At 40.4% G+C, this 19,779-nt stretch overlaps 1 protein-coding gene across 6 annotated transcripts in view; it reads right to left on the bottom strand.

Annotated features, from left to right (window-relative positions):
* pcnt (pericentrin) overlaps positions 1-19,779 on the bottom strand; it is a 310,179-nt gene that overhangs the window by 79,735 nt on the left and 210,665 nt on the right. For all 6 annotated transcript variants that reach the window (XM_043693410.2, XM_043693412.2, XM_043693413.2 and 3 more), the window contains 8 exons: positions 19,107-19,259; positions 18,708-18,878; positions 16,985-17,947; positions 15,465-15,635; positions 6,644-7,183; positions 5,919-6,021; positions 5,009-5,181; positions 2,424-2,615 (listed from right to left, as the gene is read on the bottom strand). In XM_043693410.2, the coding sequence (XP_043549345.2) occupies positions 2,424-2,615; positions 5,009-5,181; positions 5,919-6,021; positions 6,644-7,183; positions 15,465-15,635; positions 16,985-17,947; positions 18,708-18,878; positions 19,107-19,259 (2,466 nt within the window). The remainder of the gene's footprint in view (positions 1-2,423; positions 2,616-5,008; positions 5,182-5,918; positions 6,022-6,643; positions 7,184-15,464; positions 15,636-16,984; positions 17,948-18,707; positions 18,879-19,106; positions 19,260-19,779) is intronic.

Here is a 19,779-nt window from a genome sequence, read left to right as displayed (position 1 = left end):
CGCCTGGTTCAATAAATGGCAAGTAACATTTGTGTCATACATACACCATGCAATGACCATCCTCATTGATAGAATCGAACCATCTCTACTAAACAGTCAACAGCATCCACCATCAATATCTGTTGGATCAAAATTCTGGAACTCCTTTCCAAACAGCATCAAGGAGTCATGGACTACACAATTCAGGAAGGTGGTCAAGGGTAACAGAGAACAGAAAACAAATGCAAGTATTATTAATATCATCCACATCCGAGGAAAGCATAAAAAGAAAACTACACCATCAACACTGTTTTCCTGCATCATCCAATTTGACATTAATGACTCGTGCCCCCATTCCACCAAATCACTAATCATTCTAATTCATGATAGGGTTATTATTCTAAGTTTTTACGATTAATTCAAAACATTATTTAAATTACTATCATTGGCGAAAGCAGAGAAAGGATAAGTGATGGATGTATCATTCCAAAAGTGATATGAATGCAAAAGTGTAAATAATGCACTCAATTGGAAACTATATAGTAGCACCCATTTACAACAAATCAGTACCTCCAAAACAGATCAATGCATAGAAGTACTCTTGAGCTGGTGAGAACAGAGATTTTGAATACGAGGATATGAGAAAATGTCTTTATATTTGTACATGACATGGTGCAATAAATTATGTTTGCAAATTTTTGTGAAAAAGACAAGGCCATCGGGGAACAGAAAAGCACAAGGCTGAGAGTAGACTCAAGCAGAATGGAAAATTCAAGTATGTGAATCAAATTGGAGAAAAATCATTGCAAAGTGGCATCATGCTGTAAGGAGAGAGATGATGGGGTGATACCAGAGAAGTATGGGGCTTTAATTCATCAGGCAAACATTTAATTTAATAAATTAATAATTTAAACCATATCATTAATTAGCCTAAAAGCAAAAATGATCAAGTTTATATATCTTACAAAATATGACAAATGAAACTATGTAATCTGACATAAAATCACATTGCGGTCAATTTATCAGATCTAGGATTATATAGTCAAAATTAACTAAAGATTACAAACTTTTGTTACAGTCAAGAATTAACTCCAGTAAATGACAAAATAAAGCAATTGTCAAACAAAAGAGAAAACAGAGGTAGCGCAACTATAAATTTTAATCATAAGATTGATAATAGTTCATGCTTAGTTTAGCAAGAATCTCAGTGATATCAGGCAAAGGTGAGAGTCAGATGGAGTTAGGATGCAAATCAATTGCAATCACATTAAATGGTGGAACAGGTTTAATAACCTATTCCTGTTCTGATGTAACTATGCTTTTCATCATTTATATAAATGATTTGGATGTGAGCATAAGAGGTATAGTTAGTAAGTTTGCAGATGACACCAAAATTGGAGGTGCAGTGGGCAGTGAAGAAAGGCAAATCAGGGCAGGACTTATACATTTAATGGTAAGGTCCGGGGAGTAATGCTGAACAAAGAGACCTTGCAGAGCAGGTTCAAAGTTCCTTGAAAGTGGAGTCGAAGAAACATAGGATAGTGAATGAGGCATTTGGTATGCTTTGTTTCATTGGTCAGGGTGTTGAGCATGGGAATTGGGAGACCATGTTGAAGCTGTACAGGACATTGATTCAGCCACCTTTGTGTGCAATATTGTGTGCAATTCTGGCATCCCTCCTATAGGAAAGATGTTGTGAAACTTGAAACGGTTCAGAAAAATTTACCAGGACATTGTCAGGGTTGGAGAGTTTGAGCTATACTGAGAGGCTGAAAATGCTGGGGCTGTTTTCCCTGGAGCATCGGAGACTGAGGGGGCAACCTTGTATAAAGTTTATAAAATCATGAGGGACATGGATTGCCTAAATAGACGTAGTCTTTTCCTTGGGGTGGGGAAGTGCAGCACTGGAGGGCATAAGGTGAGGGGGAAAGATTTAAAAGGGACCTAAGGGGCAACTTTTTCACGTAGAAGGTGGTGCGTATATGGAATGAGCTGCCAAAGGAAGTGGTGTGAGCTAGTACAATTACAACAGTTAAAAGCATCTGGATGGGTATATGAATACATAGGTTTCCAGGGATATGGGCCAAGTGCTTGCAAATTGGGCTGGATTAGTTTAGGATATGTGGTCAGCATGGATGAGTTGGAATGATGGGTCTGTTTCCGTGCTGTACATCTGAATTTGACATGGACCTTCTAATATAATCTTTATTTTACACAATGTGTTGAACAAGCAAGACAAATCTTTGGAGTGCATGTAGACACTAACATTTTAATGGTGAGGCATGCAATGCCACTCTCTCAATGTTACACAGTTGAAACATTTATGGGCCTCACCTTTTTAATAATCTGTGAAGAAATGTATATGTGATGAGGAGGAGAGGTGCTGCATATCTTAGTTGTATAAGATATGGGCACACCTGTGCACAGTAGCTTTGAAATCTTACCTCATTATCCTTAACTTTGGAAAGCAGCTCCTTCAGTAGCTGAATTGTGTCAAGTAGTGACTTTTTCTCTTGTTGCCATTCTTCCATTGTTTTGCTCAAGACAGAGACAGGTTCAGATTCAGGGCAGGCAATAGGCCTTTGTGACAATGCTAACACCCGACAGCCTTCCTCATGTACCGTCTTTAGCAATGCCTGATGGAGAAAGACATGCGACATCAACCTTAATCACGACATCATTTACAACAATGACTGTTGGAAGCAATCTGGAAATGCAGCGTTGTGTCTCATAATAAGTTATTAGATTAAACTATTATTTAAAAGTATTATAATAGAAGACACAATAAAATCCTGAAATACAATACAAGATTACAGAGAAGACCTGAAAGTTCTGGTGAGAAGAATTTTTATCACTGGGAATGTGTATTTTTGAACAATGTAAAAAATGGCATATTACTTTATGATTCTATTTGGATCAGGAAAATTTCAATACTTGTCATGGAGTCAATATCAAGTGTCTAAATAAACTTCTGTTAAGCAAGTTATCCGTTTACACTCAGTCAGCAGAATCACTACAAGCCTTTTCTGCAGGAGTGCATCTATCGTCAAACTTCTGATAGTAGAGATAGGAATTCTTGGCAGTGCTCATTCAACTTGTTACCAAAATGTCATTCTATATATGTCTGAGGTCCAAATTTATCAGACAGAGAGACCTGCAGTCAGATGCTCTAATTTCCCAACAATTGTTTTATATATTGGTCTTAAAAAAGCATTGAATAAAGTATTTTATATGTGAGCAAAGTTGAAGCCTGTGGGATTAAACAGATAGCGATGGCATGGAATCAAAAGAGACAGAAAGCAGAAAGTAGTGAATTGCTGTTTTACAGACATGATAAAGGTACACAGTGATTTTTCCCAAGTAACTTTCAGCACTGCTCTTTTAAACACATACTAATAGAGCCATCGAATTAAATAGCACCAAGACAAACCCTTCTGTCCATCTTGCCCATGCTGACCAGGTATTCTAAACTGATCTAGTCTCATTTGCCAACATTTGGCCCATATCCTTCTCAAAGACTTGCACTTGGGTATAGAAGCCACGTGCAAGTCACAGAATTCACAGATGCTAGAAAGCTCAAGAAATGTAGTAAACAATGAGGAACAAAGAAGGTTATTTTTATCTCCATGGCTAGCTAAGTAACTTTGATTCAACTCAAGATTAACAATCAATTCAATCGATTTCAGGAACCCAGAAATATAGGTAGGCTTAAGGCAGATGAAATTTAACTTTGAACTGATACACTTTAGGAAAAAAACATTTAGAAAAATCAATAAAATGAATACAATTTTGGAGGTGGTACAGCAGTACAGACCAAATGATGACTATTATGTAGAAACAGAAAACAGGACATTATTTCACCTTCAAAGAGTTCTGTAAAAGTTCAGAAAGCTGTTGCGTGTTTAATGGAACCTTTTGTATTTGATATATTTGTTTATAAAACAGAGTATTCTATTGATCAGTACCCAGTTGGAGTACCATACTCCATTCTGGACAATATACCTTAAGAAAACGTAAAGGCTTTAGAGATGGTATAGAGGAGATTAATTGCAATGAAACCATAGTAATCAGGGATTACGGTTAGATACCGTAATGGGATTGTTCTGCTTAAACACAGGTTAAGGGATGGTTAAACTCTCAAAACCATTAAAGATTTTAAACAGAGTCAACAAGAAGAAACTGTTCACATTGGAATAAGGGTAACCAGAAAAAGACAGATGTGAGCTCTCTGGAAGAACCAGACAGGATTGGAAATTTTTTTTGAAAATGTAGCGATTTGCTATGATCCAAGGTGCTTGATCGAAAAAGTGATGAAAGCAAATTCAACAACATGATAACTAGATGAAGAGGAAAAACAATTGCATTTTTAATCGGGAACAGAATGTACACAAGTACAGTGGGCCAAATGGCCCCTTTCAGTGTTGTGATGATTCCTGCCAAAACACTGGGTGCTGAAATGTAGTCAGAACACATCTGCTGGGTCTACTCAATGTAAAGTTTGCAAATCCCAGAATTTGATTACTGGCAAGTACTTCGGAAATCCCAGGGGTTTTCTTCTAGATTTTGGAAGCAGAACAATTTTTATAACTAATTCACCACCCTCAAAAACTAAAAAACAATAAAAAGTTGAGAAATAGATTTTTACAAATCTTGAATTTTTAAGTACTTTTAATAATTGTTTATAACCTGTGATAGTTTCATGCGGAGTGAGATTTTTCATTCAGAGTACCTGAAGCTATCAGCAACATTCCAAAAGGGCAAAGCAAATGGAAATGTTCTTTTTTTTTTAAGATGACTGATTAAGAGGAGGAGAAAAATTTCCTGCATTAGGTGAGCAGTGTTCACTATCAACAAAGTACCAAAAATCCAGTCAGAGCTACCTTGGTATGATTAAAAAAAAACAAAATTACACTACTAAAAGTAATTTTAAGGGGTTTCACTATTAGTTTATAATAAATCCTCGATGTCACCAGATCGCCATACCTTCAGCACTTGCAATCTTACAGTTATAAAGTAAAATTAAACAAACCTGTAGCTGTTGGGATGGCATTTCCTCCTCATACACTTTGTGCTCCCTCTGTTGACCATCCACGTCAACCAATGCAATTCCTCGATGTCGTAGATACTCCACAAAACTACTGTCAAGTCGTTCAGTTATTTCAAGCTCTTGATTTAGCTTTGCACCCAGATCCAAACTTGTATCTGCGAAAGGAAATTTGAGACAGATACTATTTTTCCATTCTTCCTAATAAAACTGCAATCTTATTCATTTTCTGGTAGACCCATTTCTTATGAGATATTGAAAGGACACTTGCCATTAAATAACTAAAATAGTTGATCGCAGACAATTTAAAGTTTAAAAAAAAACAGCTTGGAATCCAAGACAATTCATCCAAAACCTTAGGTTACAACAGAATTCTGTTCTTTTTATCCAATGATGAAACCAACTGCCACTGCACGGACATGATGGATGAGCAATCCATTCACATCTAATTCTCAACTTCAAAAATCACACAAAATCAGGCATTAAAAGTATCCCAGAATAGGTTCATCTGCATCATAAGCAGCCCACTGTAGTCTTTAACATTCCTAGTCCTACAGAGTTAGAGGAAAAAACAGCTCAAAGGATTGAACTTTAATAGTATGTCTGTAGGGTGCTGAAATATTCATAACATGTTAAAGACATCTGCTTATTTAAATAGGATAAAATTGACCCTCTTCTTGAATGAAAACCCTTTAGACACTGGAGGCAGGGAAAGAATATAGCTAGTGAAGACCCTGTTTACATTCAGTCCTCTGTTTCCAATTGAAGGTCAGTCTTGTATATGGTGAACAAATATGCTCTTATTCATTCAGATTAACAACTGCTTCCAGTATAACATATGAAATGTTGATGAGAGTGGGCAAACTGTTTCATTTTGTTTCCTTGGCACACTTACTGCTGCCACAGCCTTCACTTATCCAGTCAGGGATTGACATTGTTGATGCTCTACCTTCCTGCAAGGCTGACAGTGTTACTTTTACTTTGGCATCATTTTGTACCTGTGGCAAAAAAAAACAACCATGAAGAATGTCTCTCTTCTATCTTCAACAATGTGACTTTCAATTCATCCTAGTTTAAAAACATGAAAGACAATTTCTGACAATAGCTGAGGCACTAAGCAGGAGAAGAACCAGAACACACATTTGACTCAAAGGAGATCCAACTCATTTAAACTAAAGTCAACAACATTATAGGAATTATAGTCTCTCTCAGATGGGCTGGTTCCAGAATCTCAAACACAGCGATTTAGTCTTCACACTTATTAGCTCTGACCTATGTGATTTGATATTTCTGTTCAGCAGGTGATAACAATACATTTGAATCAAAAATTATTTTCTAATTTCCATTACTTTTCCTAGCTGATTGAGGATGCGCTGCAGATTAAAATGCTTAAAAAGGAATGTATTAAAAAGGAATAAATTAAAAACAAAATTTGAAATTAAGATGAAGGGCAGATACTCAAATCAAACCAAGGTGTGAAGAGGAAATAAAAATGTTGGCCAGCATCATGAGAAAGATGAACCAACTGGAGTTCTACAATTCTATATTGATTGAGTCATCACAGTTCAAATATCAGTGAAGTCGAATAATGTTTTAAAATTGACTTTTTGCCTTTCTCACCTTCTCTGCATCAGAGGATTCTGAGAGAGTGTGTTCATACTCAGATGGCACTGGAGAATTCCCAGACAGTTTGTCTTTATTAATGTTTTGGTCCTCTCCATCTATATCCTTCTCAAATCCAAGTGATCTGCTATGTATTGTCTCTGTACTGTGAACACCACTGATTTCAGAAATCCTGCTCGAGTGCAGTCCATTCAACCATTCCAGACTTTCCTCATACTTTCTCATCACTTCTGGAGAACTCAACAAACTCTCATCAATAGCTTGATTATAGAGACATGACTGATATCCATCTTGAACAACATTCTGTGAAGATTCTTTGTAATCTGAAGAATTGACTTGTGGCTTATCTACTTCCAAGTTGGACAGTCGCAGCAATTCAAGGGCTTGCTGTCGACATTTTTCAGTTAAGTCTTCTACTTCCTTCGCCCGGTTAGCTAGTTCCTCCTCTTGCTGCAAAAGGGCTTCTTGAAGTTGATTCACCTGTGTTTTCAGGTTACGTGTGTGGATCTCCAAGTCAGCAATTGTCTGATCTTTTTCCTTCAAAGAAAGTGACAGAGGCAAACATTGCAATCAGTCATTTAGAAAAGACAAGAATTCAAAACTGCAGATGTGTCCTGCTTCAGAACAAACCAAACTTTTGTACTGCAATACTGAACTAGACTCTAGAGGTTGCCAGTGAGCCATCTCAATGTTCGAATGATATCTAACTTGGTTAGAGACAAAAAAAAACTGCTGATGCTGAAATCCAAAATAGAAGAACACAGCAAGCCAGGCAGCATCAGGAGGTGAAGAAGTCGACGTTTCAGATGTAATCCTTCTTCAGGACTGGGGTGGCAGGGGTGTGTGTGTGTGGAGGCAGTGCAAGTGGGAGATTGGAGGTGTTGTTCCTCCAATTTGCACTGTGGTTTGTTCGGGCAATGGAGGAGGCCAAGGATGGTCATGTCGGAAAGGGAGTGGTTGGGGGAATTGAAATGGATGGTGACTGGGAGGTCCGGTTGGTCTATGCAGGCCTGGCTGTGATACTTGGTGAACTGCTCCTACCAAACTCAACTTGTCCTACTTCAACGCAATTCCCTTCCCCTTACTTCAGGCACTTCCCACCTACATCAGCAATACCAACCACACCCTCCACCTCTTCAGCAACTTCTAGTTCCCCAGCCCACTGTGCTTCATCTTCAATATGGACGTGCAGTCCTTATACATGTCCATATACCACAAGGATGGCCTCCAGGCGCTGTGTTTCTTTCTCTCCAACAGACCCATCCAGTCTCCCCCTCCACCAATACCCTCTGCACCGCCAAACTGGTCCTCACCCTCAATAACTTTGCTTTTAACTCTTTCCATTTCCTCTAAATCAAGGGGATGGCCATGGGCACGTGGATGGGCCCCAGCTATGCCTGCTTCTTTGTTGATATATCGATCAAAGCTGAAAATGTGTTGCTGGAAAAGCGCAGCAGGTCAGGCAGCATCCAAGGAGCAGGAGAATCGACGTTTCGGGCATAAGCCCTTCTTCGGGCTCATGCCCGAAACGTCGATTCTCCTGCTCCTTGGATGCTGCCTGACCTGCTGCGCTTTTCCAGCAACACATTTTCAGCTCTGATCTCCAGCATCTGCAGTCCTCACTTTCTCCTCTGATATATTGATCAAGCCCTCTTCAGTGCCTACAGAGGCACTATGCCCCAACTCTTCCATCGTTACTTTGATGACTGCATTAGTGCAGCGTCCTGCACCCAGGCTAAACTTGAGTAGTTCATCGACTTTGCCTCGCCTTCAAATTCACTTGGTCCATCTTGGATACCTAGCTCCCCTTTCTTGACCTCATCATTTCCAATGTTGGTGACAGTCTCCAGACCCCCACAACTACCTGGACTATACCTTCTCCCACCCAGTATCCTGCAAGAACTCCATCCCATTCTCCCAATTCCTCCGCCTCTGCCGCATCTGCTCGGACAAGGAGACATTCCATTTGCAAGCATCCTAGATGTCCACCTATTTTGAACAACATGCTTTTCCCCCCCTCTGTCATTCAGACAGCCCTCTACCTCACCACCTACATTCCCTGTAGATGGCCCTCTCCCAACTCAATAAAGACAGAGTCCCCCTTTGTCCTCACCTACCACTCCACCAGTCCCTGCATCCAATGCATCATCCTCAAACACTTCCGCCAACTCCAACTAGACCCCACCACCGAAAACATCTTCCCCTCTACACCCCTCTCTGCATTCCGCAAGCACCATTCCCTTCAACAGTCCTTGGTTTGCGCCACTCTCCCCACCAAACCACCCAAACCTCTAAGTACCTTCTCCTGCAATCGGGAAAGATGCAAAACGTGCCAATGTACCATCCCCTCACCTGCATCCAGGGCCCCAAATAGTCCCTCCAGTGAGACAGAGGTTAACCTGCCTCTTTTCCAACCTAGTTTACTGCATCAGGTGCTCCCTATGTGGTCTTCTCTATATTGGGGAGACCGAATGTAAACTTAGGGAACAGTTCACCAAGCATCGCAACTGGGCCTGCAGGGGCTGACTGGACCTCACAGTCACTGCCCATTTCAATTCCCCCAACCACTCCCTTTCCGACATGACAATCCTTGGCCTCCTCCACTGCCAAAACGAACCACAGCACAAATATGAGGAACACCTCATCTTCTGCTTGGGCAGCGTAAAGCCTGGAGGATTCACCATGGAGTTCTCAAATTTCAAATAATCTCTCTACCCATTCCCCGATTCCCTCCCCATCCCTTCCACTACTCCCTGCCACCAACCAGATTTATTCCTCCCATTCACCAACCAGGTCGTACCCTCCACCTGTCTTCACCTATATCCACATCACCACCTGGCCTCCACCACCCCCTTTATCTGCAGCTTCTCCAACACCCAGCCCCCACTCCTGAAAGAACGGTTATACCTGAGAAGTCAACTTCTCCACCTCCTAATGCTGCCTGGTTTGCTGTGTTCTTCCAGCCTCCTGCCTGTCTATTAATGATATCTAGCAGTATATTGCTGACAGATGTTTTGCACAGTAAAATTTACACTTAGAAACAGAAACAAAAATAATGCTGGAATCTGAAGTACTAATTAAATGCTAGAATATGCAAAATGTTTAATAACAAGATGTAACTTGCTCAAAGCTTGGCACTTTTTTTTCCCCAAGATTGATTGGAAATGGATGTAAGTTCTCAAATTGTAACAGTTTCAGCAAGTGGGGCCATGTGAAGCCCAAAGTTGGCTCCTGGAAAGGCAGGTGGGTGAGCGGGTCTGTCGAAGTGTTACAACAGAGAACACACAGAAGGTGGTCACTCATCAAGGGCAACTAAACATCTAGAAGAAAGTTGGCTACAGATCTGTACCAAAATATATCATGGATATCTCTTGGGTAAGGTTAGAATCATAGTGCCATATAGAACTGAAGCAGATCTTCAGTCCATTGCATCTGTATCACCAAACATACATGACTAACTATACTAGTCTCATTTTCCCATACCAGACGCACAACCTTGAATGTTATGACACTTGAAGTGTTCATAGAAGTTCCTTGAAAGTAGAGTTGCAGATACATGGGATAGTGAAGACGACGTTTGGTATGGTTTATTTATTGGACAGACCATTGAGTAAAGGAGTTTGGAGGTCATGTTGCAGCTATACAGGGTGAGGATGTCACCTAGACAGGGGGCGAAACGTCTGCAACACAAATTCCCAGCTCGGCAAACAGAACCACAACAACGAGCACCCGAGCTACAAATCTTCTCACAAACTTTGAAGCTGGATACGCTGGGGGTGTTTTCCCTGGAGCGTTGGAGGCTGAGGGGTTACCTTACAGAGGTTTATAAAATCATGAGGGGCATGGATAGGATAAATAGACAAGGTCCTTTTTTCCCCAGGGTGGGAGAGTCTAGAACTCAAGGGCATAGGTTTAGGGTGAGAGGGGAACGATATAAAAGGGACCTCTACCACTCTCTCAAAGTCCATGTGACTTTCACCTTTAAAAGTTTGCCCCCTTGTTAGTGACCCTTCAACAGCTGCTTTCTGTCCACCCTATCCATATCCCCCAAACTTATACACTTCAAGTTCCCCGCGCCCATCCTTCTTTGCTCCAAAGAAAACAATTTAATCTTATTCAGCCTCTCTGCATAACTAAAATGTTCCAATCCAGACTCTCCTCTCAACCCCTCAAGTGCAATCATATCCTTCCTATAGTCTGGTGACCAGGACTGCACACAGCGTTCCAGCTATGGCCTAACCACATCTCAGTACAGTGCAACATAATCTTCCTGCTTTTATAATTTATGCCTCAATTGTTAAGGCATGCACTGCACACAAATAGCCTTGTACCACCACCCTGTGTTTCCTGTGGCTAAACCACTTTTCGATCTACCACTTCTGAAGGCGGGTCACTGGTTTTGAAATGTTTAATCTGCTTTCTCTTCACAGGTGCTGCCAGACCTGATTTCTCCACCAATATCTGTTTTTATGTAGCCTGTTCACCTGTCCTACCACTTTCAGGGATCACCCTAGATCCTTCTGTTCCTCTGAACTTCCAAGTGTCCTGCCTCGTCTTGTGCATCAACTCACACTTGGGGTTAAATTCCATCTGCTCCTGATCTTACCAATCTGTTTATATCCGCTTGTAACTTAAGACCTTCTTGCCAATGTTAACAACTCAGCCAATTATTGTATCTTCTGCAAACTTGTTTATTATTTCCTCTAACCCTCACATTCTCATTTGCAACGTTTGTGAATATCACAAGCAATAAGGGCTCCAGGACTGATCCCTGTGGCACACACACGGCCACCACCACACTGTCTCCTGCCATTAAACCAATTGTAGAGTCATAGAGCTATACAGCACAGATACAGACCCTTCAGTCCAACTCATCCACGCTAACCAGATCTTGTCCCATTTGCCAGCATTTGGTTCAAACCCATCTAAACTCTTCCTATTCATGTACCCATCCAGATGTCTTTTAAAATGTTGCAATTGCACCTGCCTCAACCACTTTGTCTGGCAGCTCATCCCATACATGTACCACACTCTGCGAGAAAAATCTGCCCCTCAGGTCTCTGTTAAATCTTTTCCTTTTCACCTTAAACCCATGCCTTCCAATTTCAGACTCCCCAACCCTGGGAAAAAGACCTTGGCTACTTACTCTATCCAGGATATGAGTGTCACTGGCTAGGCCAACATTTATCGCCTACCCCTAATTACCCAGAAGGCAGTTAAGAGTCAACCACATTGCTCTGGAGCTGGAGTCACATGTAGGCTAGACCAATTTTCTTGCCTAAAGGCCATTAGTAAACCAGATAGGATTTTCTGACAACTGGCAATACTTCATAGTCATTAGACTCTTAATGCTAGATTTATACTGAAATCATATCTTACCACTTGCTTTGGCAGATGCAAACTTAAAGCATTAACAGGTTTTCCAGATTAATTGTTTAGTGATAACACCACTAGGCCATCATTTTTACATTTTCAGTTTCAGAAATGTTTCAGATATGAAGAAAGATTGGACAGACTGGGGTTCTGTTCTCAGAGCAGGGGAGATTGAAAGGGAACATAGAATCCCTACACTGTAGAAACAGGCCATTTCACCCAAAAGGTCCATACTGACCCTCCGAAGACCACCCAGAGCCATTCGCCTACCCTATTACTCTACATTTTATCCCTGACTAATATACATAACTTACACATCCCTGAACAGTACGGGCAATTTAGCATGGCCAATCCACCTAACCTGCACATCTTTGGACTGTAGAAGGACACCGGAACACCAGGAAGAAACCCACCCAGACACAGGGAGAACGTGCAAACTCCACACAGACAGTTTCCAAAAGCTAGAATTGAACCTGGGTCCCTGGTGCTGAGAGGCAGCAATGCTAACCACTGAACCACCGTACCGCCCTCATGATTACCCCTCATATTTTCATACATCTCACAGATAGGGTAGACAGGAGAAAACATTTCCGCTTCTGGTGGAGTGCTGGAAATCAATGACTAGAGAGCATAGATTTAAGCCAAGGGGCAGAAGGTTTACAGATGTGAGGAAAAAGGTGGTGGGAATGTGGAATTTACTACCTATAATGGTGATAGATGCAGACACCCTCATAAGCATTGCTAAGCCATACAAGGCTGGGGCCAAGTGCTAGAATAGTTAGGCGATTATTTTTGACTGACATGGATGCAATAGCTGAAGTGCCTTTTCTTTGGCTCTAGATCTTTATGACTTGCCATTTCGTGATCAGACAAACTGTTTGACTTTCTATATAGAGAACCAGATAGAAAAAAATCCATAGAAAGTAAGCTGTTGACAGTGAAATTCCAGATTGAAGGAATAAATAAAAATGATTTATGACATTGGTGGTAGATGGGCAGGTGAGCTAGGTAGGTGGCTGGGAATGAGCATTGTTAGTTGCACAGGGGCCTGAGTGAGGATTGTAAGATGTGGATTTCCCAGGTTTTAAATGGTCTAACATTTCCTCGCTAACTAACCAGGCAAATGGTACAGATATAGCCCAAATCACTCTCTCTAGCTCAAGACTAGAGAGATTTGGGAAGAGCGCCTTATGGCAAATGTCAGCCTATCAGAAGCTTAAATATCCCAGACAATTCTCAAGCTACACCCACATACCTTTATTGGGGGTCCTGAGGCAAATCTTTGTTATAGATCTAAAGTGGTTTAAAACATTACCAAAGTTTCAGAAGGGGCTGAAAGTTTTATCTCTTCCTGAATTTGATTCATCTTAAAGGGCAAACCTATGTCAGAAATTCAAGGAAGTCTTTATGCAGAGAATTGTTCGGATCTGAACTGCATGAATTGATAGGTTAGGAGGCTTAGTTTTAATTGTGAGTAGGCGGAATTTTCAGAACTATGGAGAAAAAACGAGGGAGTTACATCAACCAGATGGCTCTTTCAAAAAGCCAGCGCAGGCACTATGGTTTAAGTGGGGTAAGAGGTAAACTAATAACGGTTTGATAGAATGATACAGAGAGAAGTTTCCCTCTTAAGGAGGGAAGCATAGGTTAAAGCCCTCAATACAGGCACAGGAAATTCAATAGCCAAATCAGAAAAAACTTCTCTAGTCAAATAAAGTTGGAAATCATGTTGTGGAGGGCCGCTGTTGGATGGGGGAGGGGTAGGAGACAAAGGTGAACATGTGGAACTCAAACACAGGGAGGTGCTGAAATGAAAAGTTACTGAATGACAAGATTTGGCTAATTAAGTTTTCAGTAAAATCACGTCTGACCTTAACTCTAATTACCCTATTTGTACCATAACCTCAACATCCGAATGAACAAATATCTACATTGGTTTCGAATGATGCAAGAAGAAAATGCTTTCCAGCAACACTCCTGAATGGACCTGTTTTAATTTCCAGATTGGACTTCTGTAGCCTGAACTTCACTGAAACTGCAATAATGAAGAATAATTACCTATAAAAAAACTTACTTGAAAAGCGAAGAGATTTCCCATTTTATGACACAGGACAGTTCTTAAACCATATGTTCACCCTCTTTTCTCCAGTGGTTGCCATGGTAAGACTTGCACACATGGTCTCAGAGACTGGCCTGTAGATTATCAACTCAGTGACATTACCACAATGCCATCATCTGGCCTGGATTTTAAGATGTACAGCACGGAAACAGACCCTTTGGTCCAACTCGTCCATGCCGACCAGATATCCTAATCTGATCTAATCCCATTTGCCAGCACTTGGTCCACATCCCTCTAAACCCTTCCTCTTCTATACCCATCCAGATGCCTTTTAAATGCTGTAATTGTACCAGCCTCCACCACATCCTCTGGCAGCTCATTCCATACATGCACCACCCTCTGAGAAAAAGTTGCCCCTTAGGTCCCTTTTAAATCTTTCCCCTCTCACCCTAAATCTATGCCGTCCAGCTCTGGACTCCCCCACCCCAGGGAAAATACTTTGTCCATTTACCCTATCCACGCCCCTCATGATTTTAAAAACCTCAATAACATCACCCCTCAGCCTCTGACCTTCCAGGGAAAAAGCCCCAGCCTCTTCAACTTCCCCCTATAGCTGAAATAAGCCAACCCTGGCTACATCCTTGTAAATCTTTTCTGAAGCAATGATAAGTAAATTTGAGTTGATGGGTTGTTCCAATTAAGTAGACTGCTGAGAACCCCAGGGATCACAATTGCAAATTGCAGATGGTCAGAGCAGGGTTAAGTATCAAGTGGTTGTTCTTTGCCCAGAGAATTGTGAACATCTGGAACAGAGTGTCAAGTCATGTCATGGATGCCAGTTTCCTGAATCCCTTCAAAGCACAGCTGGACTTGTTTCAGAAGAAATAGTCTCCTCCAAAGGAATGGGTACTGGTGAGGATGACCAGAGCTATTTCCTAGACTATTATGATTGCCCGGTGGTACTGGCATGGAACTTCCTGAAATTGTCCTTCTCTTCAACCCAAAACTGCAAATCACATTGTTAATCTGGTCTTCCACCTCCTAATAGGGGATCATGTGATCGCTGGCTGGGGTGGAGAGCATGTACATTGTATAAACAATGCTGGAAGAAGGAAGTCTTTCCCTGTCAGTATTATTCATACATTCATAAACTGGAGACACTCAAAACTAACAACAGATGTACTTATGCAAGTGAGTGAGAACAGCAGTGAATAGAACTTTTAAGAGATTACTTAAAAATGATTACAGTGTAACTGAGTGGGGATAAAGTGTGAAGTGTTAAATTCCTCCAGACTTCAATCTCCAAGATGGATTGCTTAAAACAAAATTCAGTTGAAGACAATTCATAAGACAGAAGATCTCAATTACTTCAGCCATTACTGTTACCTGATCAGCCTCCAGCAGTTTTTCAATCTTCTCTGTGCTAGAGTTCAGTTCCTCTTTAACTTTAGAAAGCTCAGCCTGTAGCCCCTCACGTTCTGCACTTAGCTGGGTGACAAGTAGCTCCTTCTGCTGCAAGGTCACTTCCAACTCTTGGAGTCTCTTTTGCTCCTGTAACTGAAAGATTATTCCAGTCAGCCTGCGTATTTTTTAACCTTCACAATATTAGATTTTACCTTCATTAAATTATATTTTATTGATTATCTTTTGCTACAAGCCAGCATCAATATAGTGAAGAACCACTATCTTGGAACATTAATTTATTGAAGTTACGACAAAACACAATCAGGGTATACTATTATATTCTCAAATAAAGCCTGGATCACTCAGTTACAATTGGTCAATGAAGCAAGTAGCTGAGCCCTACAGACCAAGGTCACTGAACTGAGTTAGTGAGATGTTAACAGACAACTGGAGCGCTCTGGGTTCTAGGTGACAGGCAGTGAAAGTGAAGAAAAGAGCAGGGGTTTTGTTGTTGAAATGACATGCAACTGATGCATATTAAAGATAAGAATGAGATCAGCTAAAATCCACTACAGCAAAATGTCCTAAGGGTAGACTTACGAAAGGTGACGGCTTTCCCCGAGTCTTCATATTATCTACATCTTTCATACATAATCAACATCCACCCTAGCTTTTTGTGTTTTAGGAAATACCATGATGAGAATCTATAACATACTGACAGGCGTATGGCAAGGATGTACTCCATTCTCTAAGATCATCTTGGCCCACCATCTTGGTCATTGGGTAAATTAATTTTGACCTGAAATTAATACGTCACTAGCCCATCCACCCAAATACTATTCCAATATATGGTCTACCCATTAATGTATGAAAGAAAGTGTGCATTTTGGAAGATGCGCATCACTTTAACAACAACCTTGAACATTTTCTTGCTCATTCTCCATCCTCTACAAGCATAGAAATACACCAAAATGGCATAGATTTGGGATTTGAGAAGTCTCCATATGAAAGGCTAACATTAGTTATCTTGACTGAGCAGCCACACATTTGCCATGATGACTCTTCTATGATTCTTGCTATCATGCTATCAACTAAAACCTAGCCAAGAAAAAGCCATGAAATGATTTTGAACACTTTGTAGCCTTTTACCTTCGAGTCCACCCTGCAGTAGCAGAGTCATTCCTTACTTTACATCCTTGCACTACAAAGTGCAAACTGTTTCAAGTTTTTATGATGAAGGAGAAAATATACAAGATCTCAAACATGTATGTGAACATTTTATTGCTTTCAGAACAACCTATGAAATCTGCATTATTTTCAGACAATGAAAATTTATTACAAATTCTCCCTAGCCAAAAAGAGGAGAAAGAAATGGTGTGTGCTTTAACCTTCAGTTAAATATATTTTAAAATCATAAAAATCATTCACTGTAAAAGTTTAAATGCCAAATAAAAGATGTTTGTTGCATTATATTCAAGTGTACTAAATACATAATGACTTACCAACAGATCTTCCTTCAGCTGTATTTCTGGAGTAGTCCTATCATTGCCAACTACTTCCTTGTCTTTCTGAAATTGCTTCAGGTGGCCTTTTAATTCTTCATTCATTGCCTCCCACTTGGCCAGGTCACCCTGTAATCTCTCAAGTTCTTCTTGATGATTTGCATCCTTCTGTCTCAAGGTCCGAAGCACACAGTCACGTTCCAGAAGGTCAGAGTGTAAGGTTTGTAGTTCATTACAACTTGTTTGGACTTGAGTTGTCCTATCTGATAATTCTTGTTCAAGCTCTGCTATTCTTGTTGGTAAAGATCCCATTTCTTCCAATTCCACCTGCCTTTGCTTTTCAATCATTTGTAGCAACATGTCCTTTTCAGCCTGAGCATCTTCCAACTCTTGGACACGTGAGGAGAGAAGAGCTACATCAGCATCCCGTTGAGAGATGTGGGTCCTCAGCAAACTGTTGTCCTCCTGAAGGGTGCTGTACTGTAAACGCAAGGATCCCATTTCTTGCAACTGCTGCTGATTAACTTCTTGCAAGTTTTGAAGGTCAATTTGCAAAGCAACAATCTTTTCTTGCAACTGAGCCTCTTTTTTATCCAAGAGCTGAAGGGAGTCTTGCTTAGATACCATTAATACTGCTCCATTCTCTTTATAGTCTCCAGCAGCCCTATTGTCTACTTCAATACATGCCAGTTCCTGCTGCAGGTTGTCGTTAAGTCCCCGAGAAAGTGCAGAATTTTTTCTGGTGTCTTTTTCCAAACCCAACATTTCAAGGTCTTCCTGAGAATCACTGACTTCATGGCGATTTGGACCCAACAGAGAAAGTTCTTGCTGCAGTTTCTCTATAACCTCAATAAGATGCTCAATTTCTTCTTCTTTTGACTGACGTAACCTATCCTGGTCAACTGTAAGCTGTTCTACCTGTATTTTCAGCTCTTCAATTTCACAATCCTTCTCTTCAAAAGTCTAAAATAGAGAGATGAATAAAGACGACTTCAAATTCTGCTGAACAATACTAGTAAATGAACTAAAATGAAAACAAAGCACAGATAGAGAAACAGAGTTGATATTTCAAGTCTAACACAGATTCATACTGGACTTGAAACAGCTCTGTTGCTCTCTTTACACATGTTGCCAGAACTGATAAATCAAGATGGGAAGTTCCCAATTTTTTGTCACACTCAAATTGCTAGGATGAAAACTGCCCAGACAACAAATCTCTTAAGACTTAGTTACTTCAGATGCATCACAGGTTTCTTGCTCTGTTACCTTTCTCTTTTGCTTTGCACCAACATAATTTTTGTCATTTAAAGCTCTCCTGCCTGGCATTCAATCTTACAACTTCTCTTTTGATATTTCTTCCCAAAGAACCTTCTTTTGTTCTTAATTCTAAGCAGCTAAATCTCACACTTTTTACATCCCTGACAATAGGTCCCGCACTTGAAATATTAACTGCGTTTCTCCCCACAGACACTGGCTAGCTTGCCAATTTCCAATATTTTATCTGCTAATGTATAGAACTGTGGATGTTATCAATGTAACGAAGTAATCAAAACACTGATGAATAAGTGGGAAGATATTCATATAAAAATGTTTGGGAATAGCTTTGAATTCATAGAGTGAATTATCTAAAAGATACTGTCTAACATAAACTTAGCCTTCAGCTTCATACAATGCATTAACCAAAGAGTCCAACAAAGCTCTCAGAGTTCCACTAATATATCACCTTGTAGTGTGAAATGTTTTCCAAGTCCTGTTGTAATTTGAGGATTTGTTCCTTTAGTTCATCAATCTCCTGGTTCTTCTCCTGCAACAATGCCTGAGGCAGCTGCAATCCAGGCACTTTGCTGCTATCTGCATCCAGGCCGAAACGCATATGGAGATTAGCTACATCCTCCTGAAAAATTAGAATGGTTGGGGAAAATAAGTATATTTGATGTAAATTAGCACAGACTTGTGTCAGTATTACAAATAGTACTAGGAAACTATCATATTTAAGTGACAGACAGATGATTTAGCTACAATTCTTCTGGTCTAGTTATTCACTAATAAATGACTTATCTCAATCACCCCACAAACTGACTCCAGTAACTCACAAGAATCACATCACTGCCAATGAACTCACCTTCACTCGAATGTTCTCCTCATGGAGTTGGTTGATAGTCATTGCTGACTGCTTTGTCTGGATCTCCAACTGCATATTCAGCTGAAGCATCTCATCGTTTCTATTCATCAGATTCTCTCGAACTTGATCAAGCTGTTCCTCAAGGCTTTGGATCTTGAAAATAAATTCCACAACAAAATCAATTACAAACCAATTGAGCTATCAGACATTATTATACAATTCAAATTTTTTTACTCAACAAATTCCATGAAATGCATCCATTTTGTTTCACTGAAGCGTTTTGTACAATACCTGGCAACTGTCACAAATGGATGACAGAAAATCTTGAAAAGCATCACAAGAGGACCTAATGAGTGTACATCCGTGGCAGCCACATGCGATAGCCGATAAACACACAGAAGTGACAAACACAGCAAAAGCAACATAACTCAACATTATTGTCAGTGGAATTGCCTGAGGGAGGATTAGCAATTAAAGGACACAAATTCTAGGAAATTTTATTCTAACTGTGTTACTCCATTCTGTGATCCACAATTATCTAAAGGATTTTATGAGCAGTGCATTTTCTAATGGAGTTGCTTTCCACTAAATGCACCTCCACTCTAATCTTGTAGCCAAAATCTGTCATTCTTTGCATCATGTAGCAAATCTCCTCAGTACCTTCTCAAGCATC

The sequence above is a fragment of the Chiloscyllium plagiosum genome, unplaced genomic scaffold, assembly GCF_037043375.1.
Source record: "Chiloscyllium plagiosum isolate Xiang-an unplaced genomic scaffold, Cpla_swu_hap1 HiC_scaffold_7, whole genome shotgun sequence".
NCBI classification, from domain to species: domain Eukaryota; kingdom Metazoa; phylum Chordata; class Chondrichthyes; order Orectolobiformes; family Hemiscylliidae; genus Chiloscyllium; species Chiloscyllium plagiosum.
Note: the sequence above shows the minus strand (reverse complement) of the source record. Positions and strands in the feature narration are given on the sequence as shown.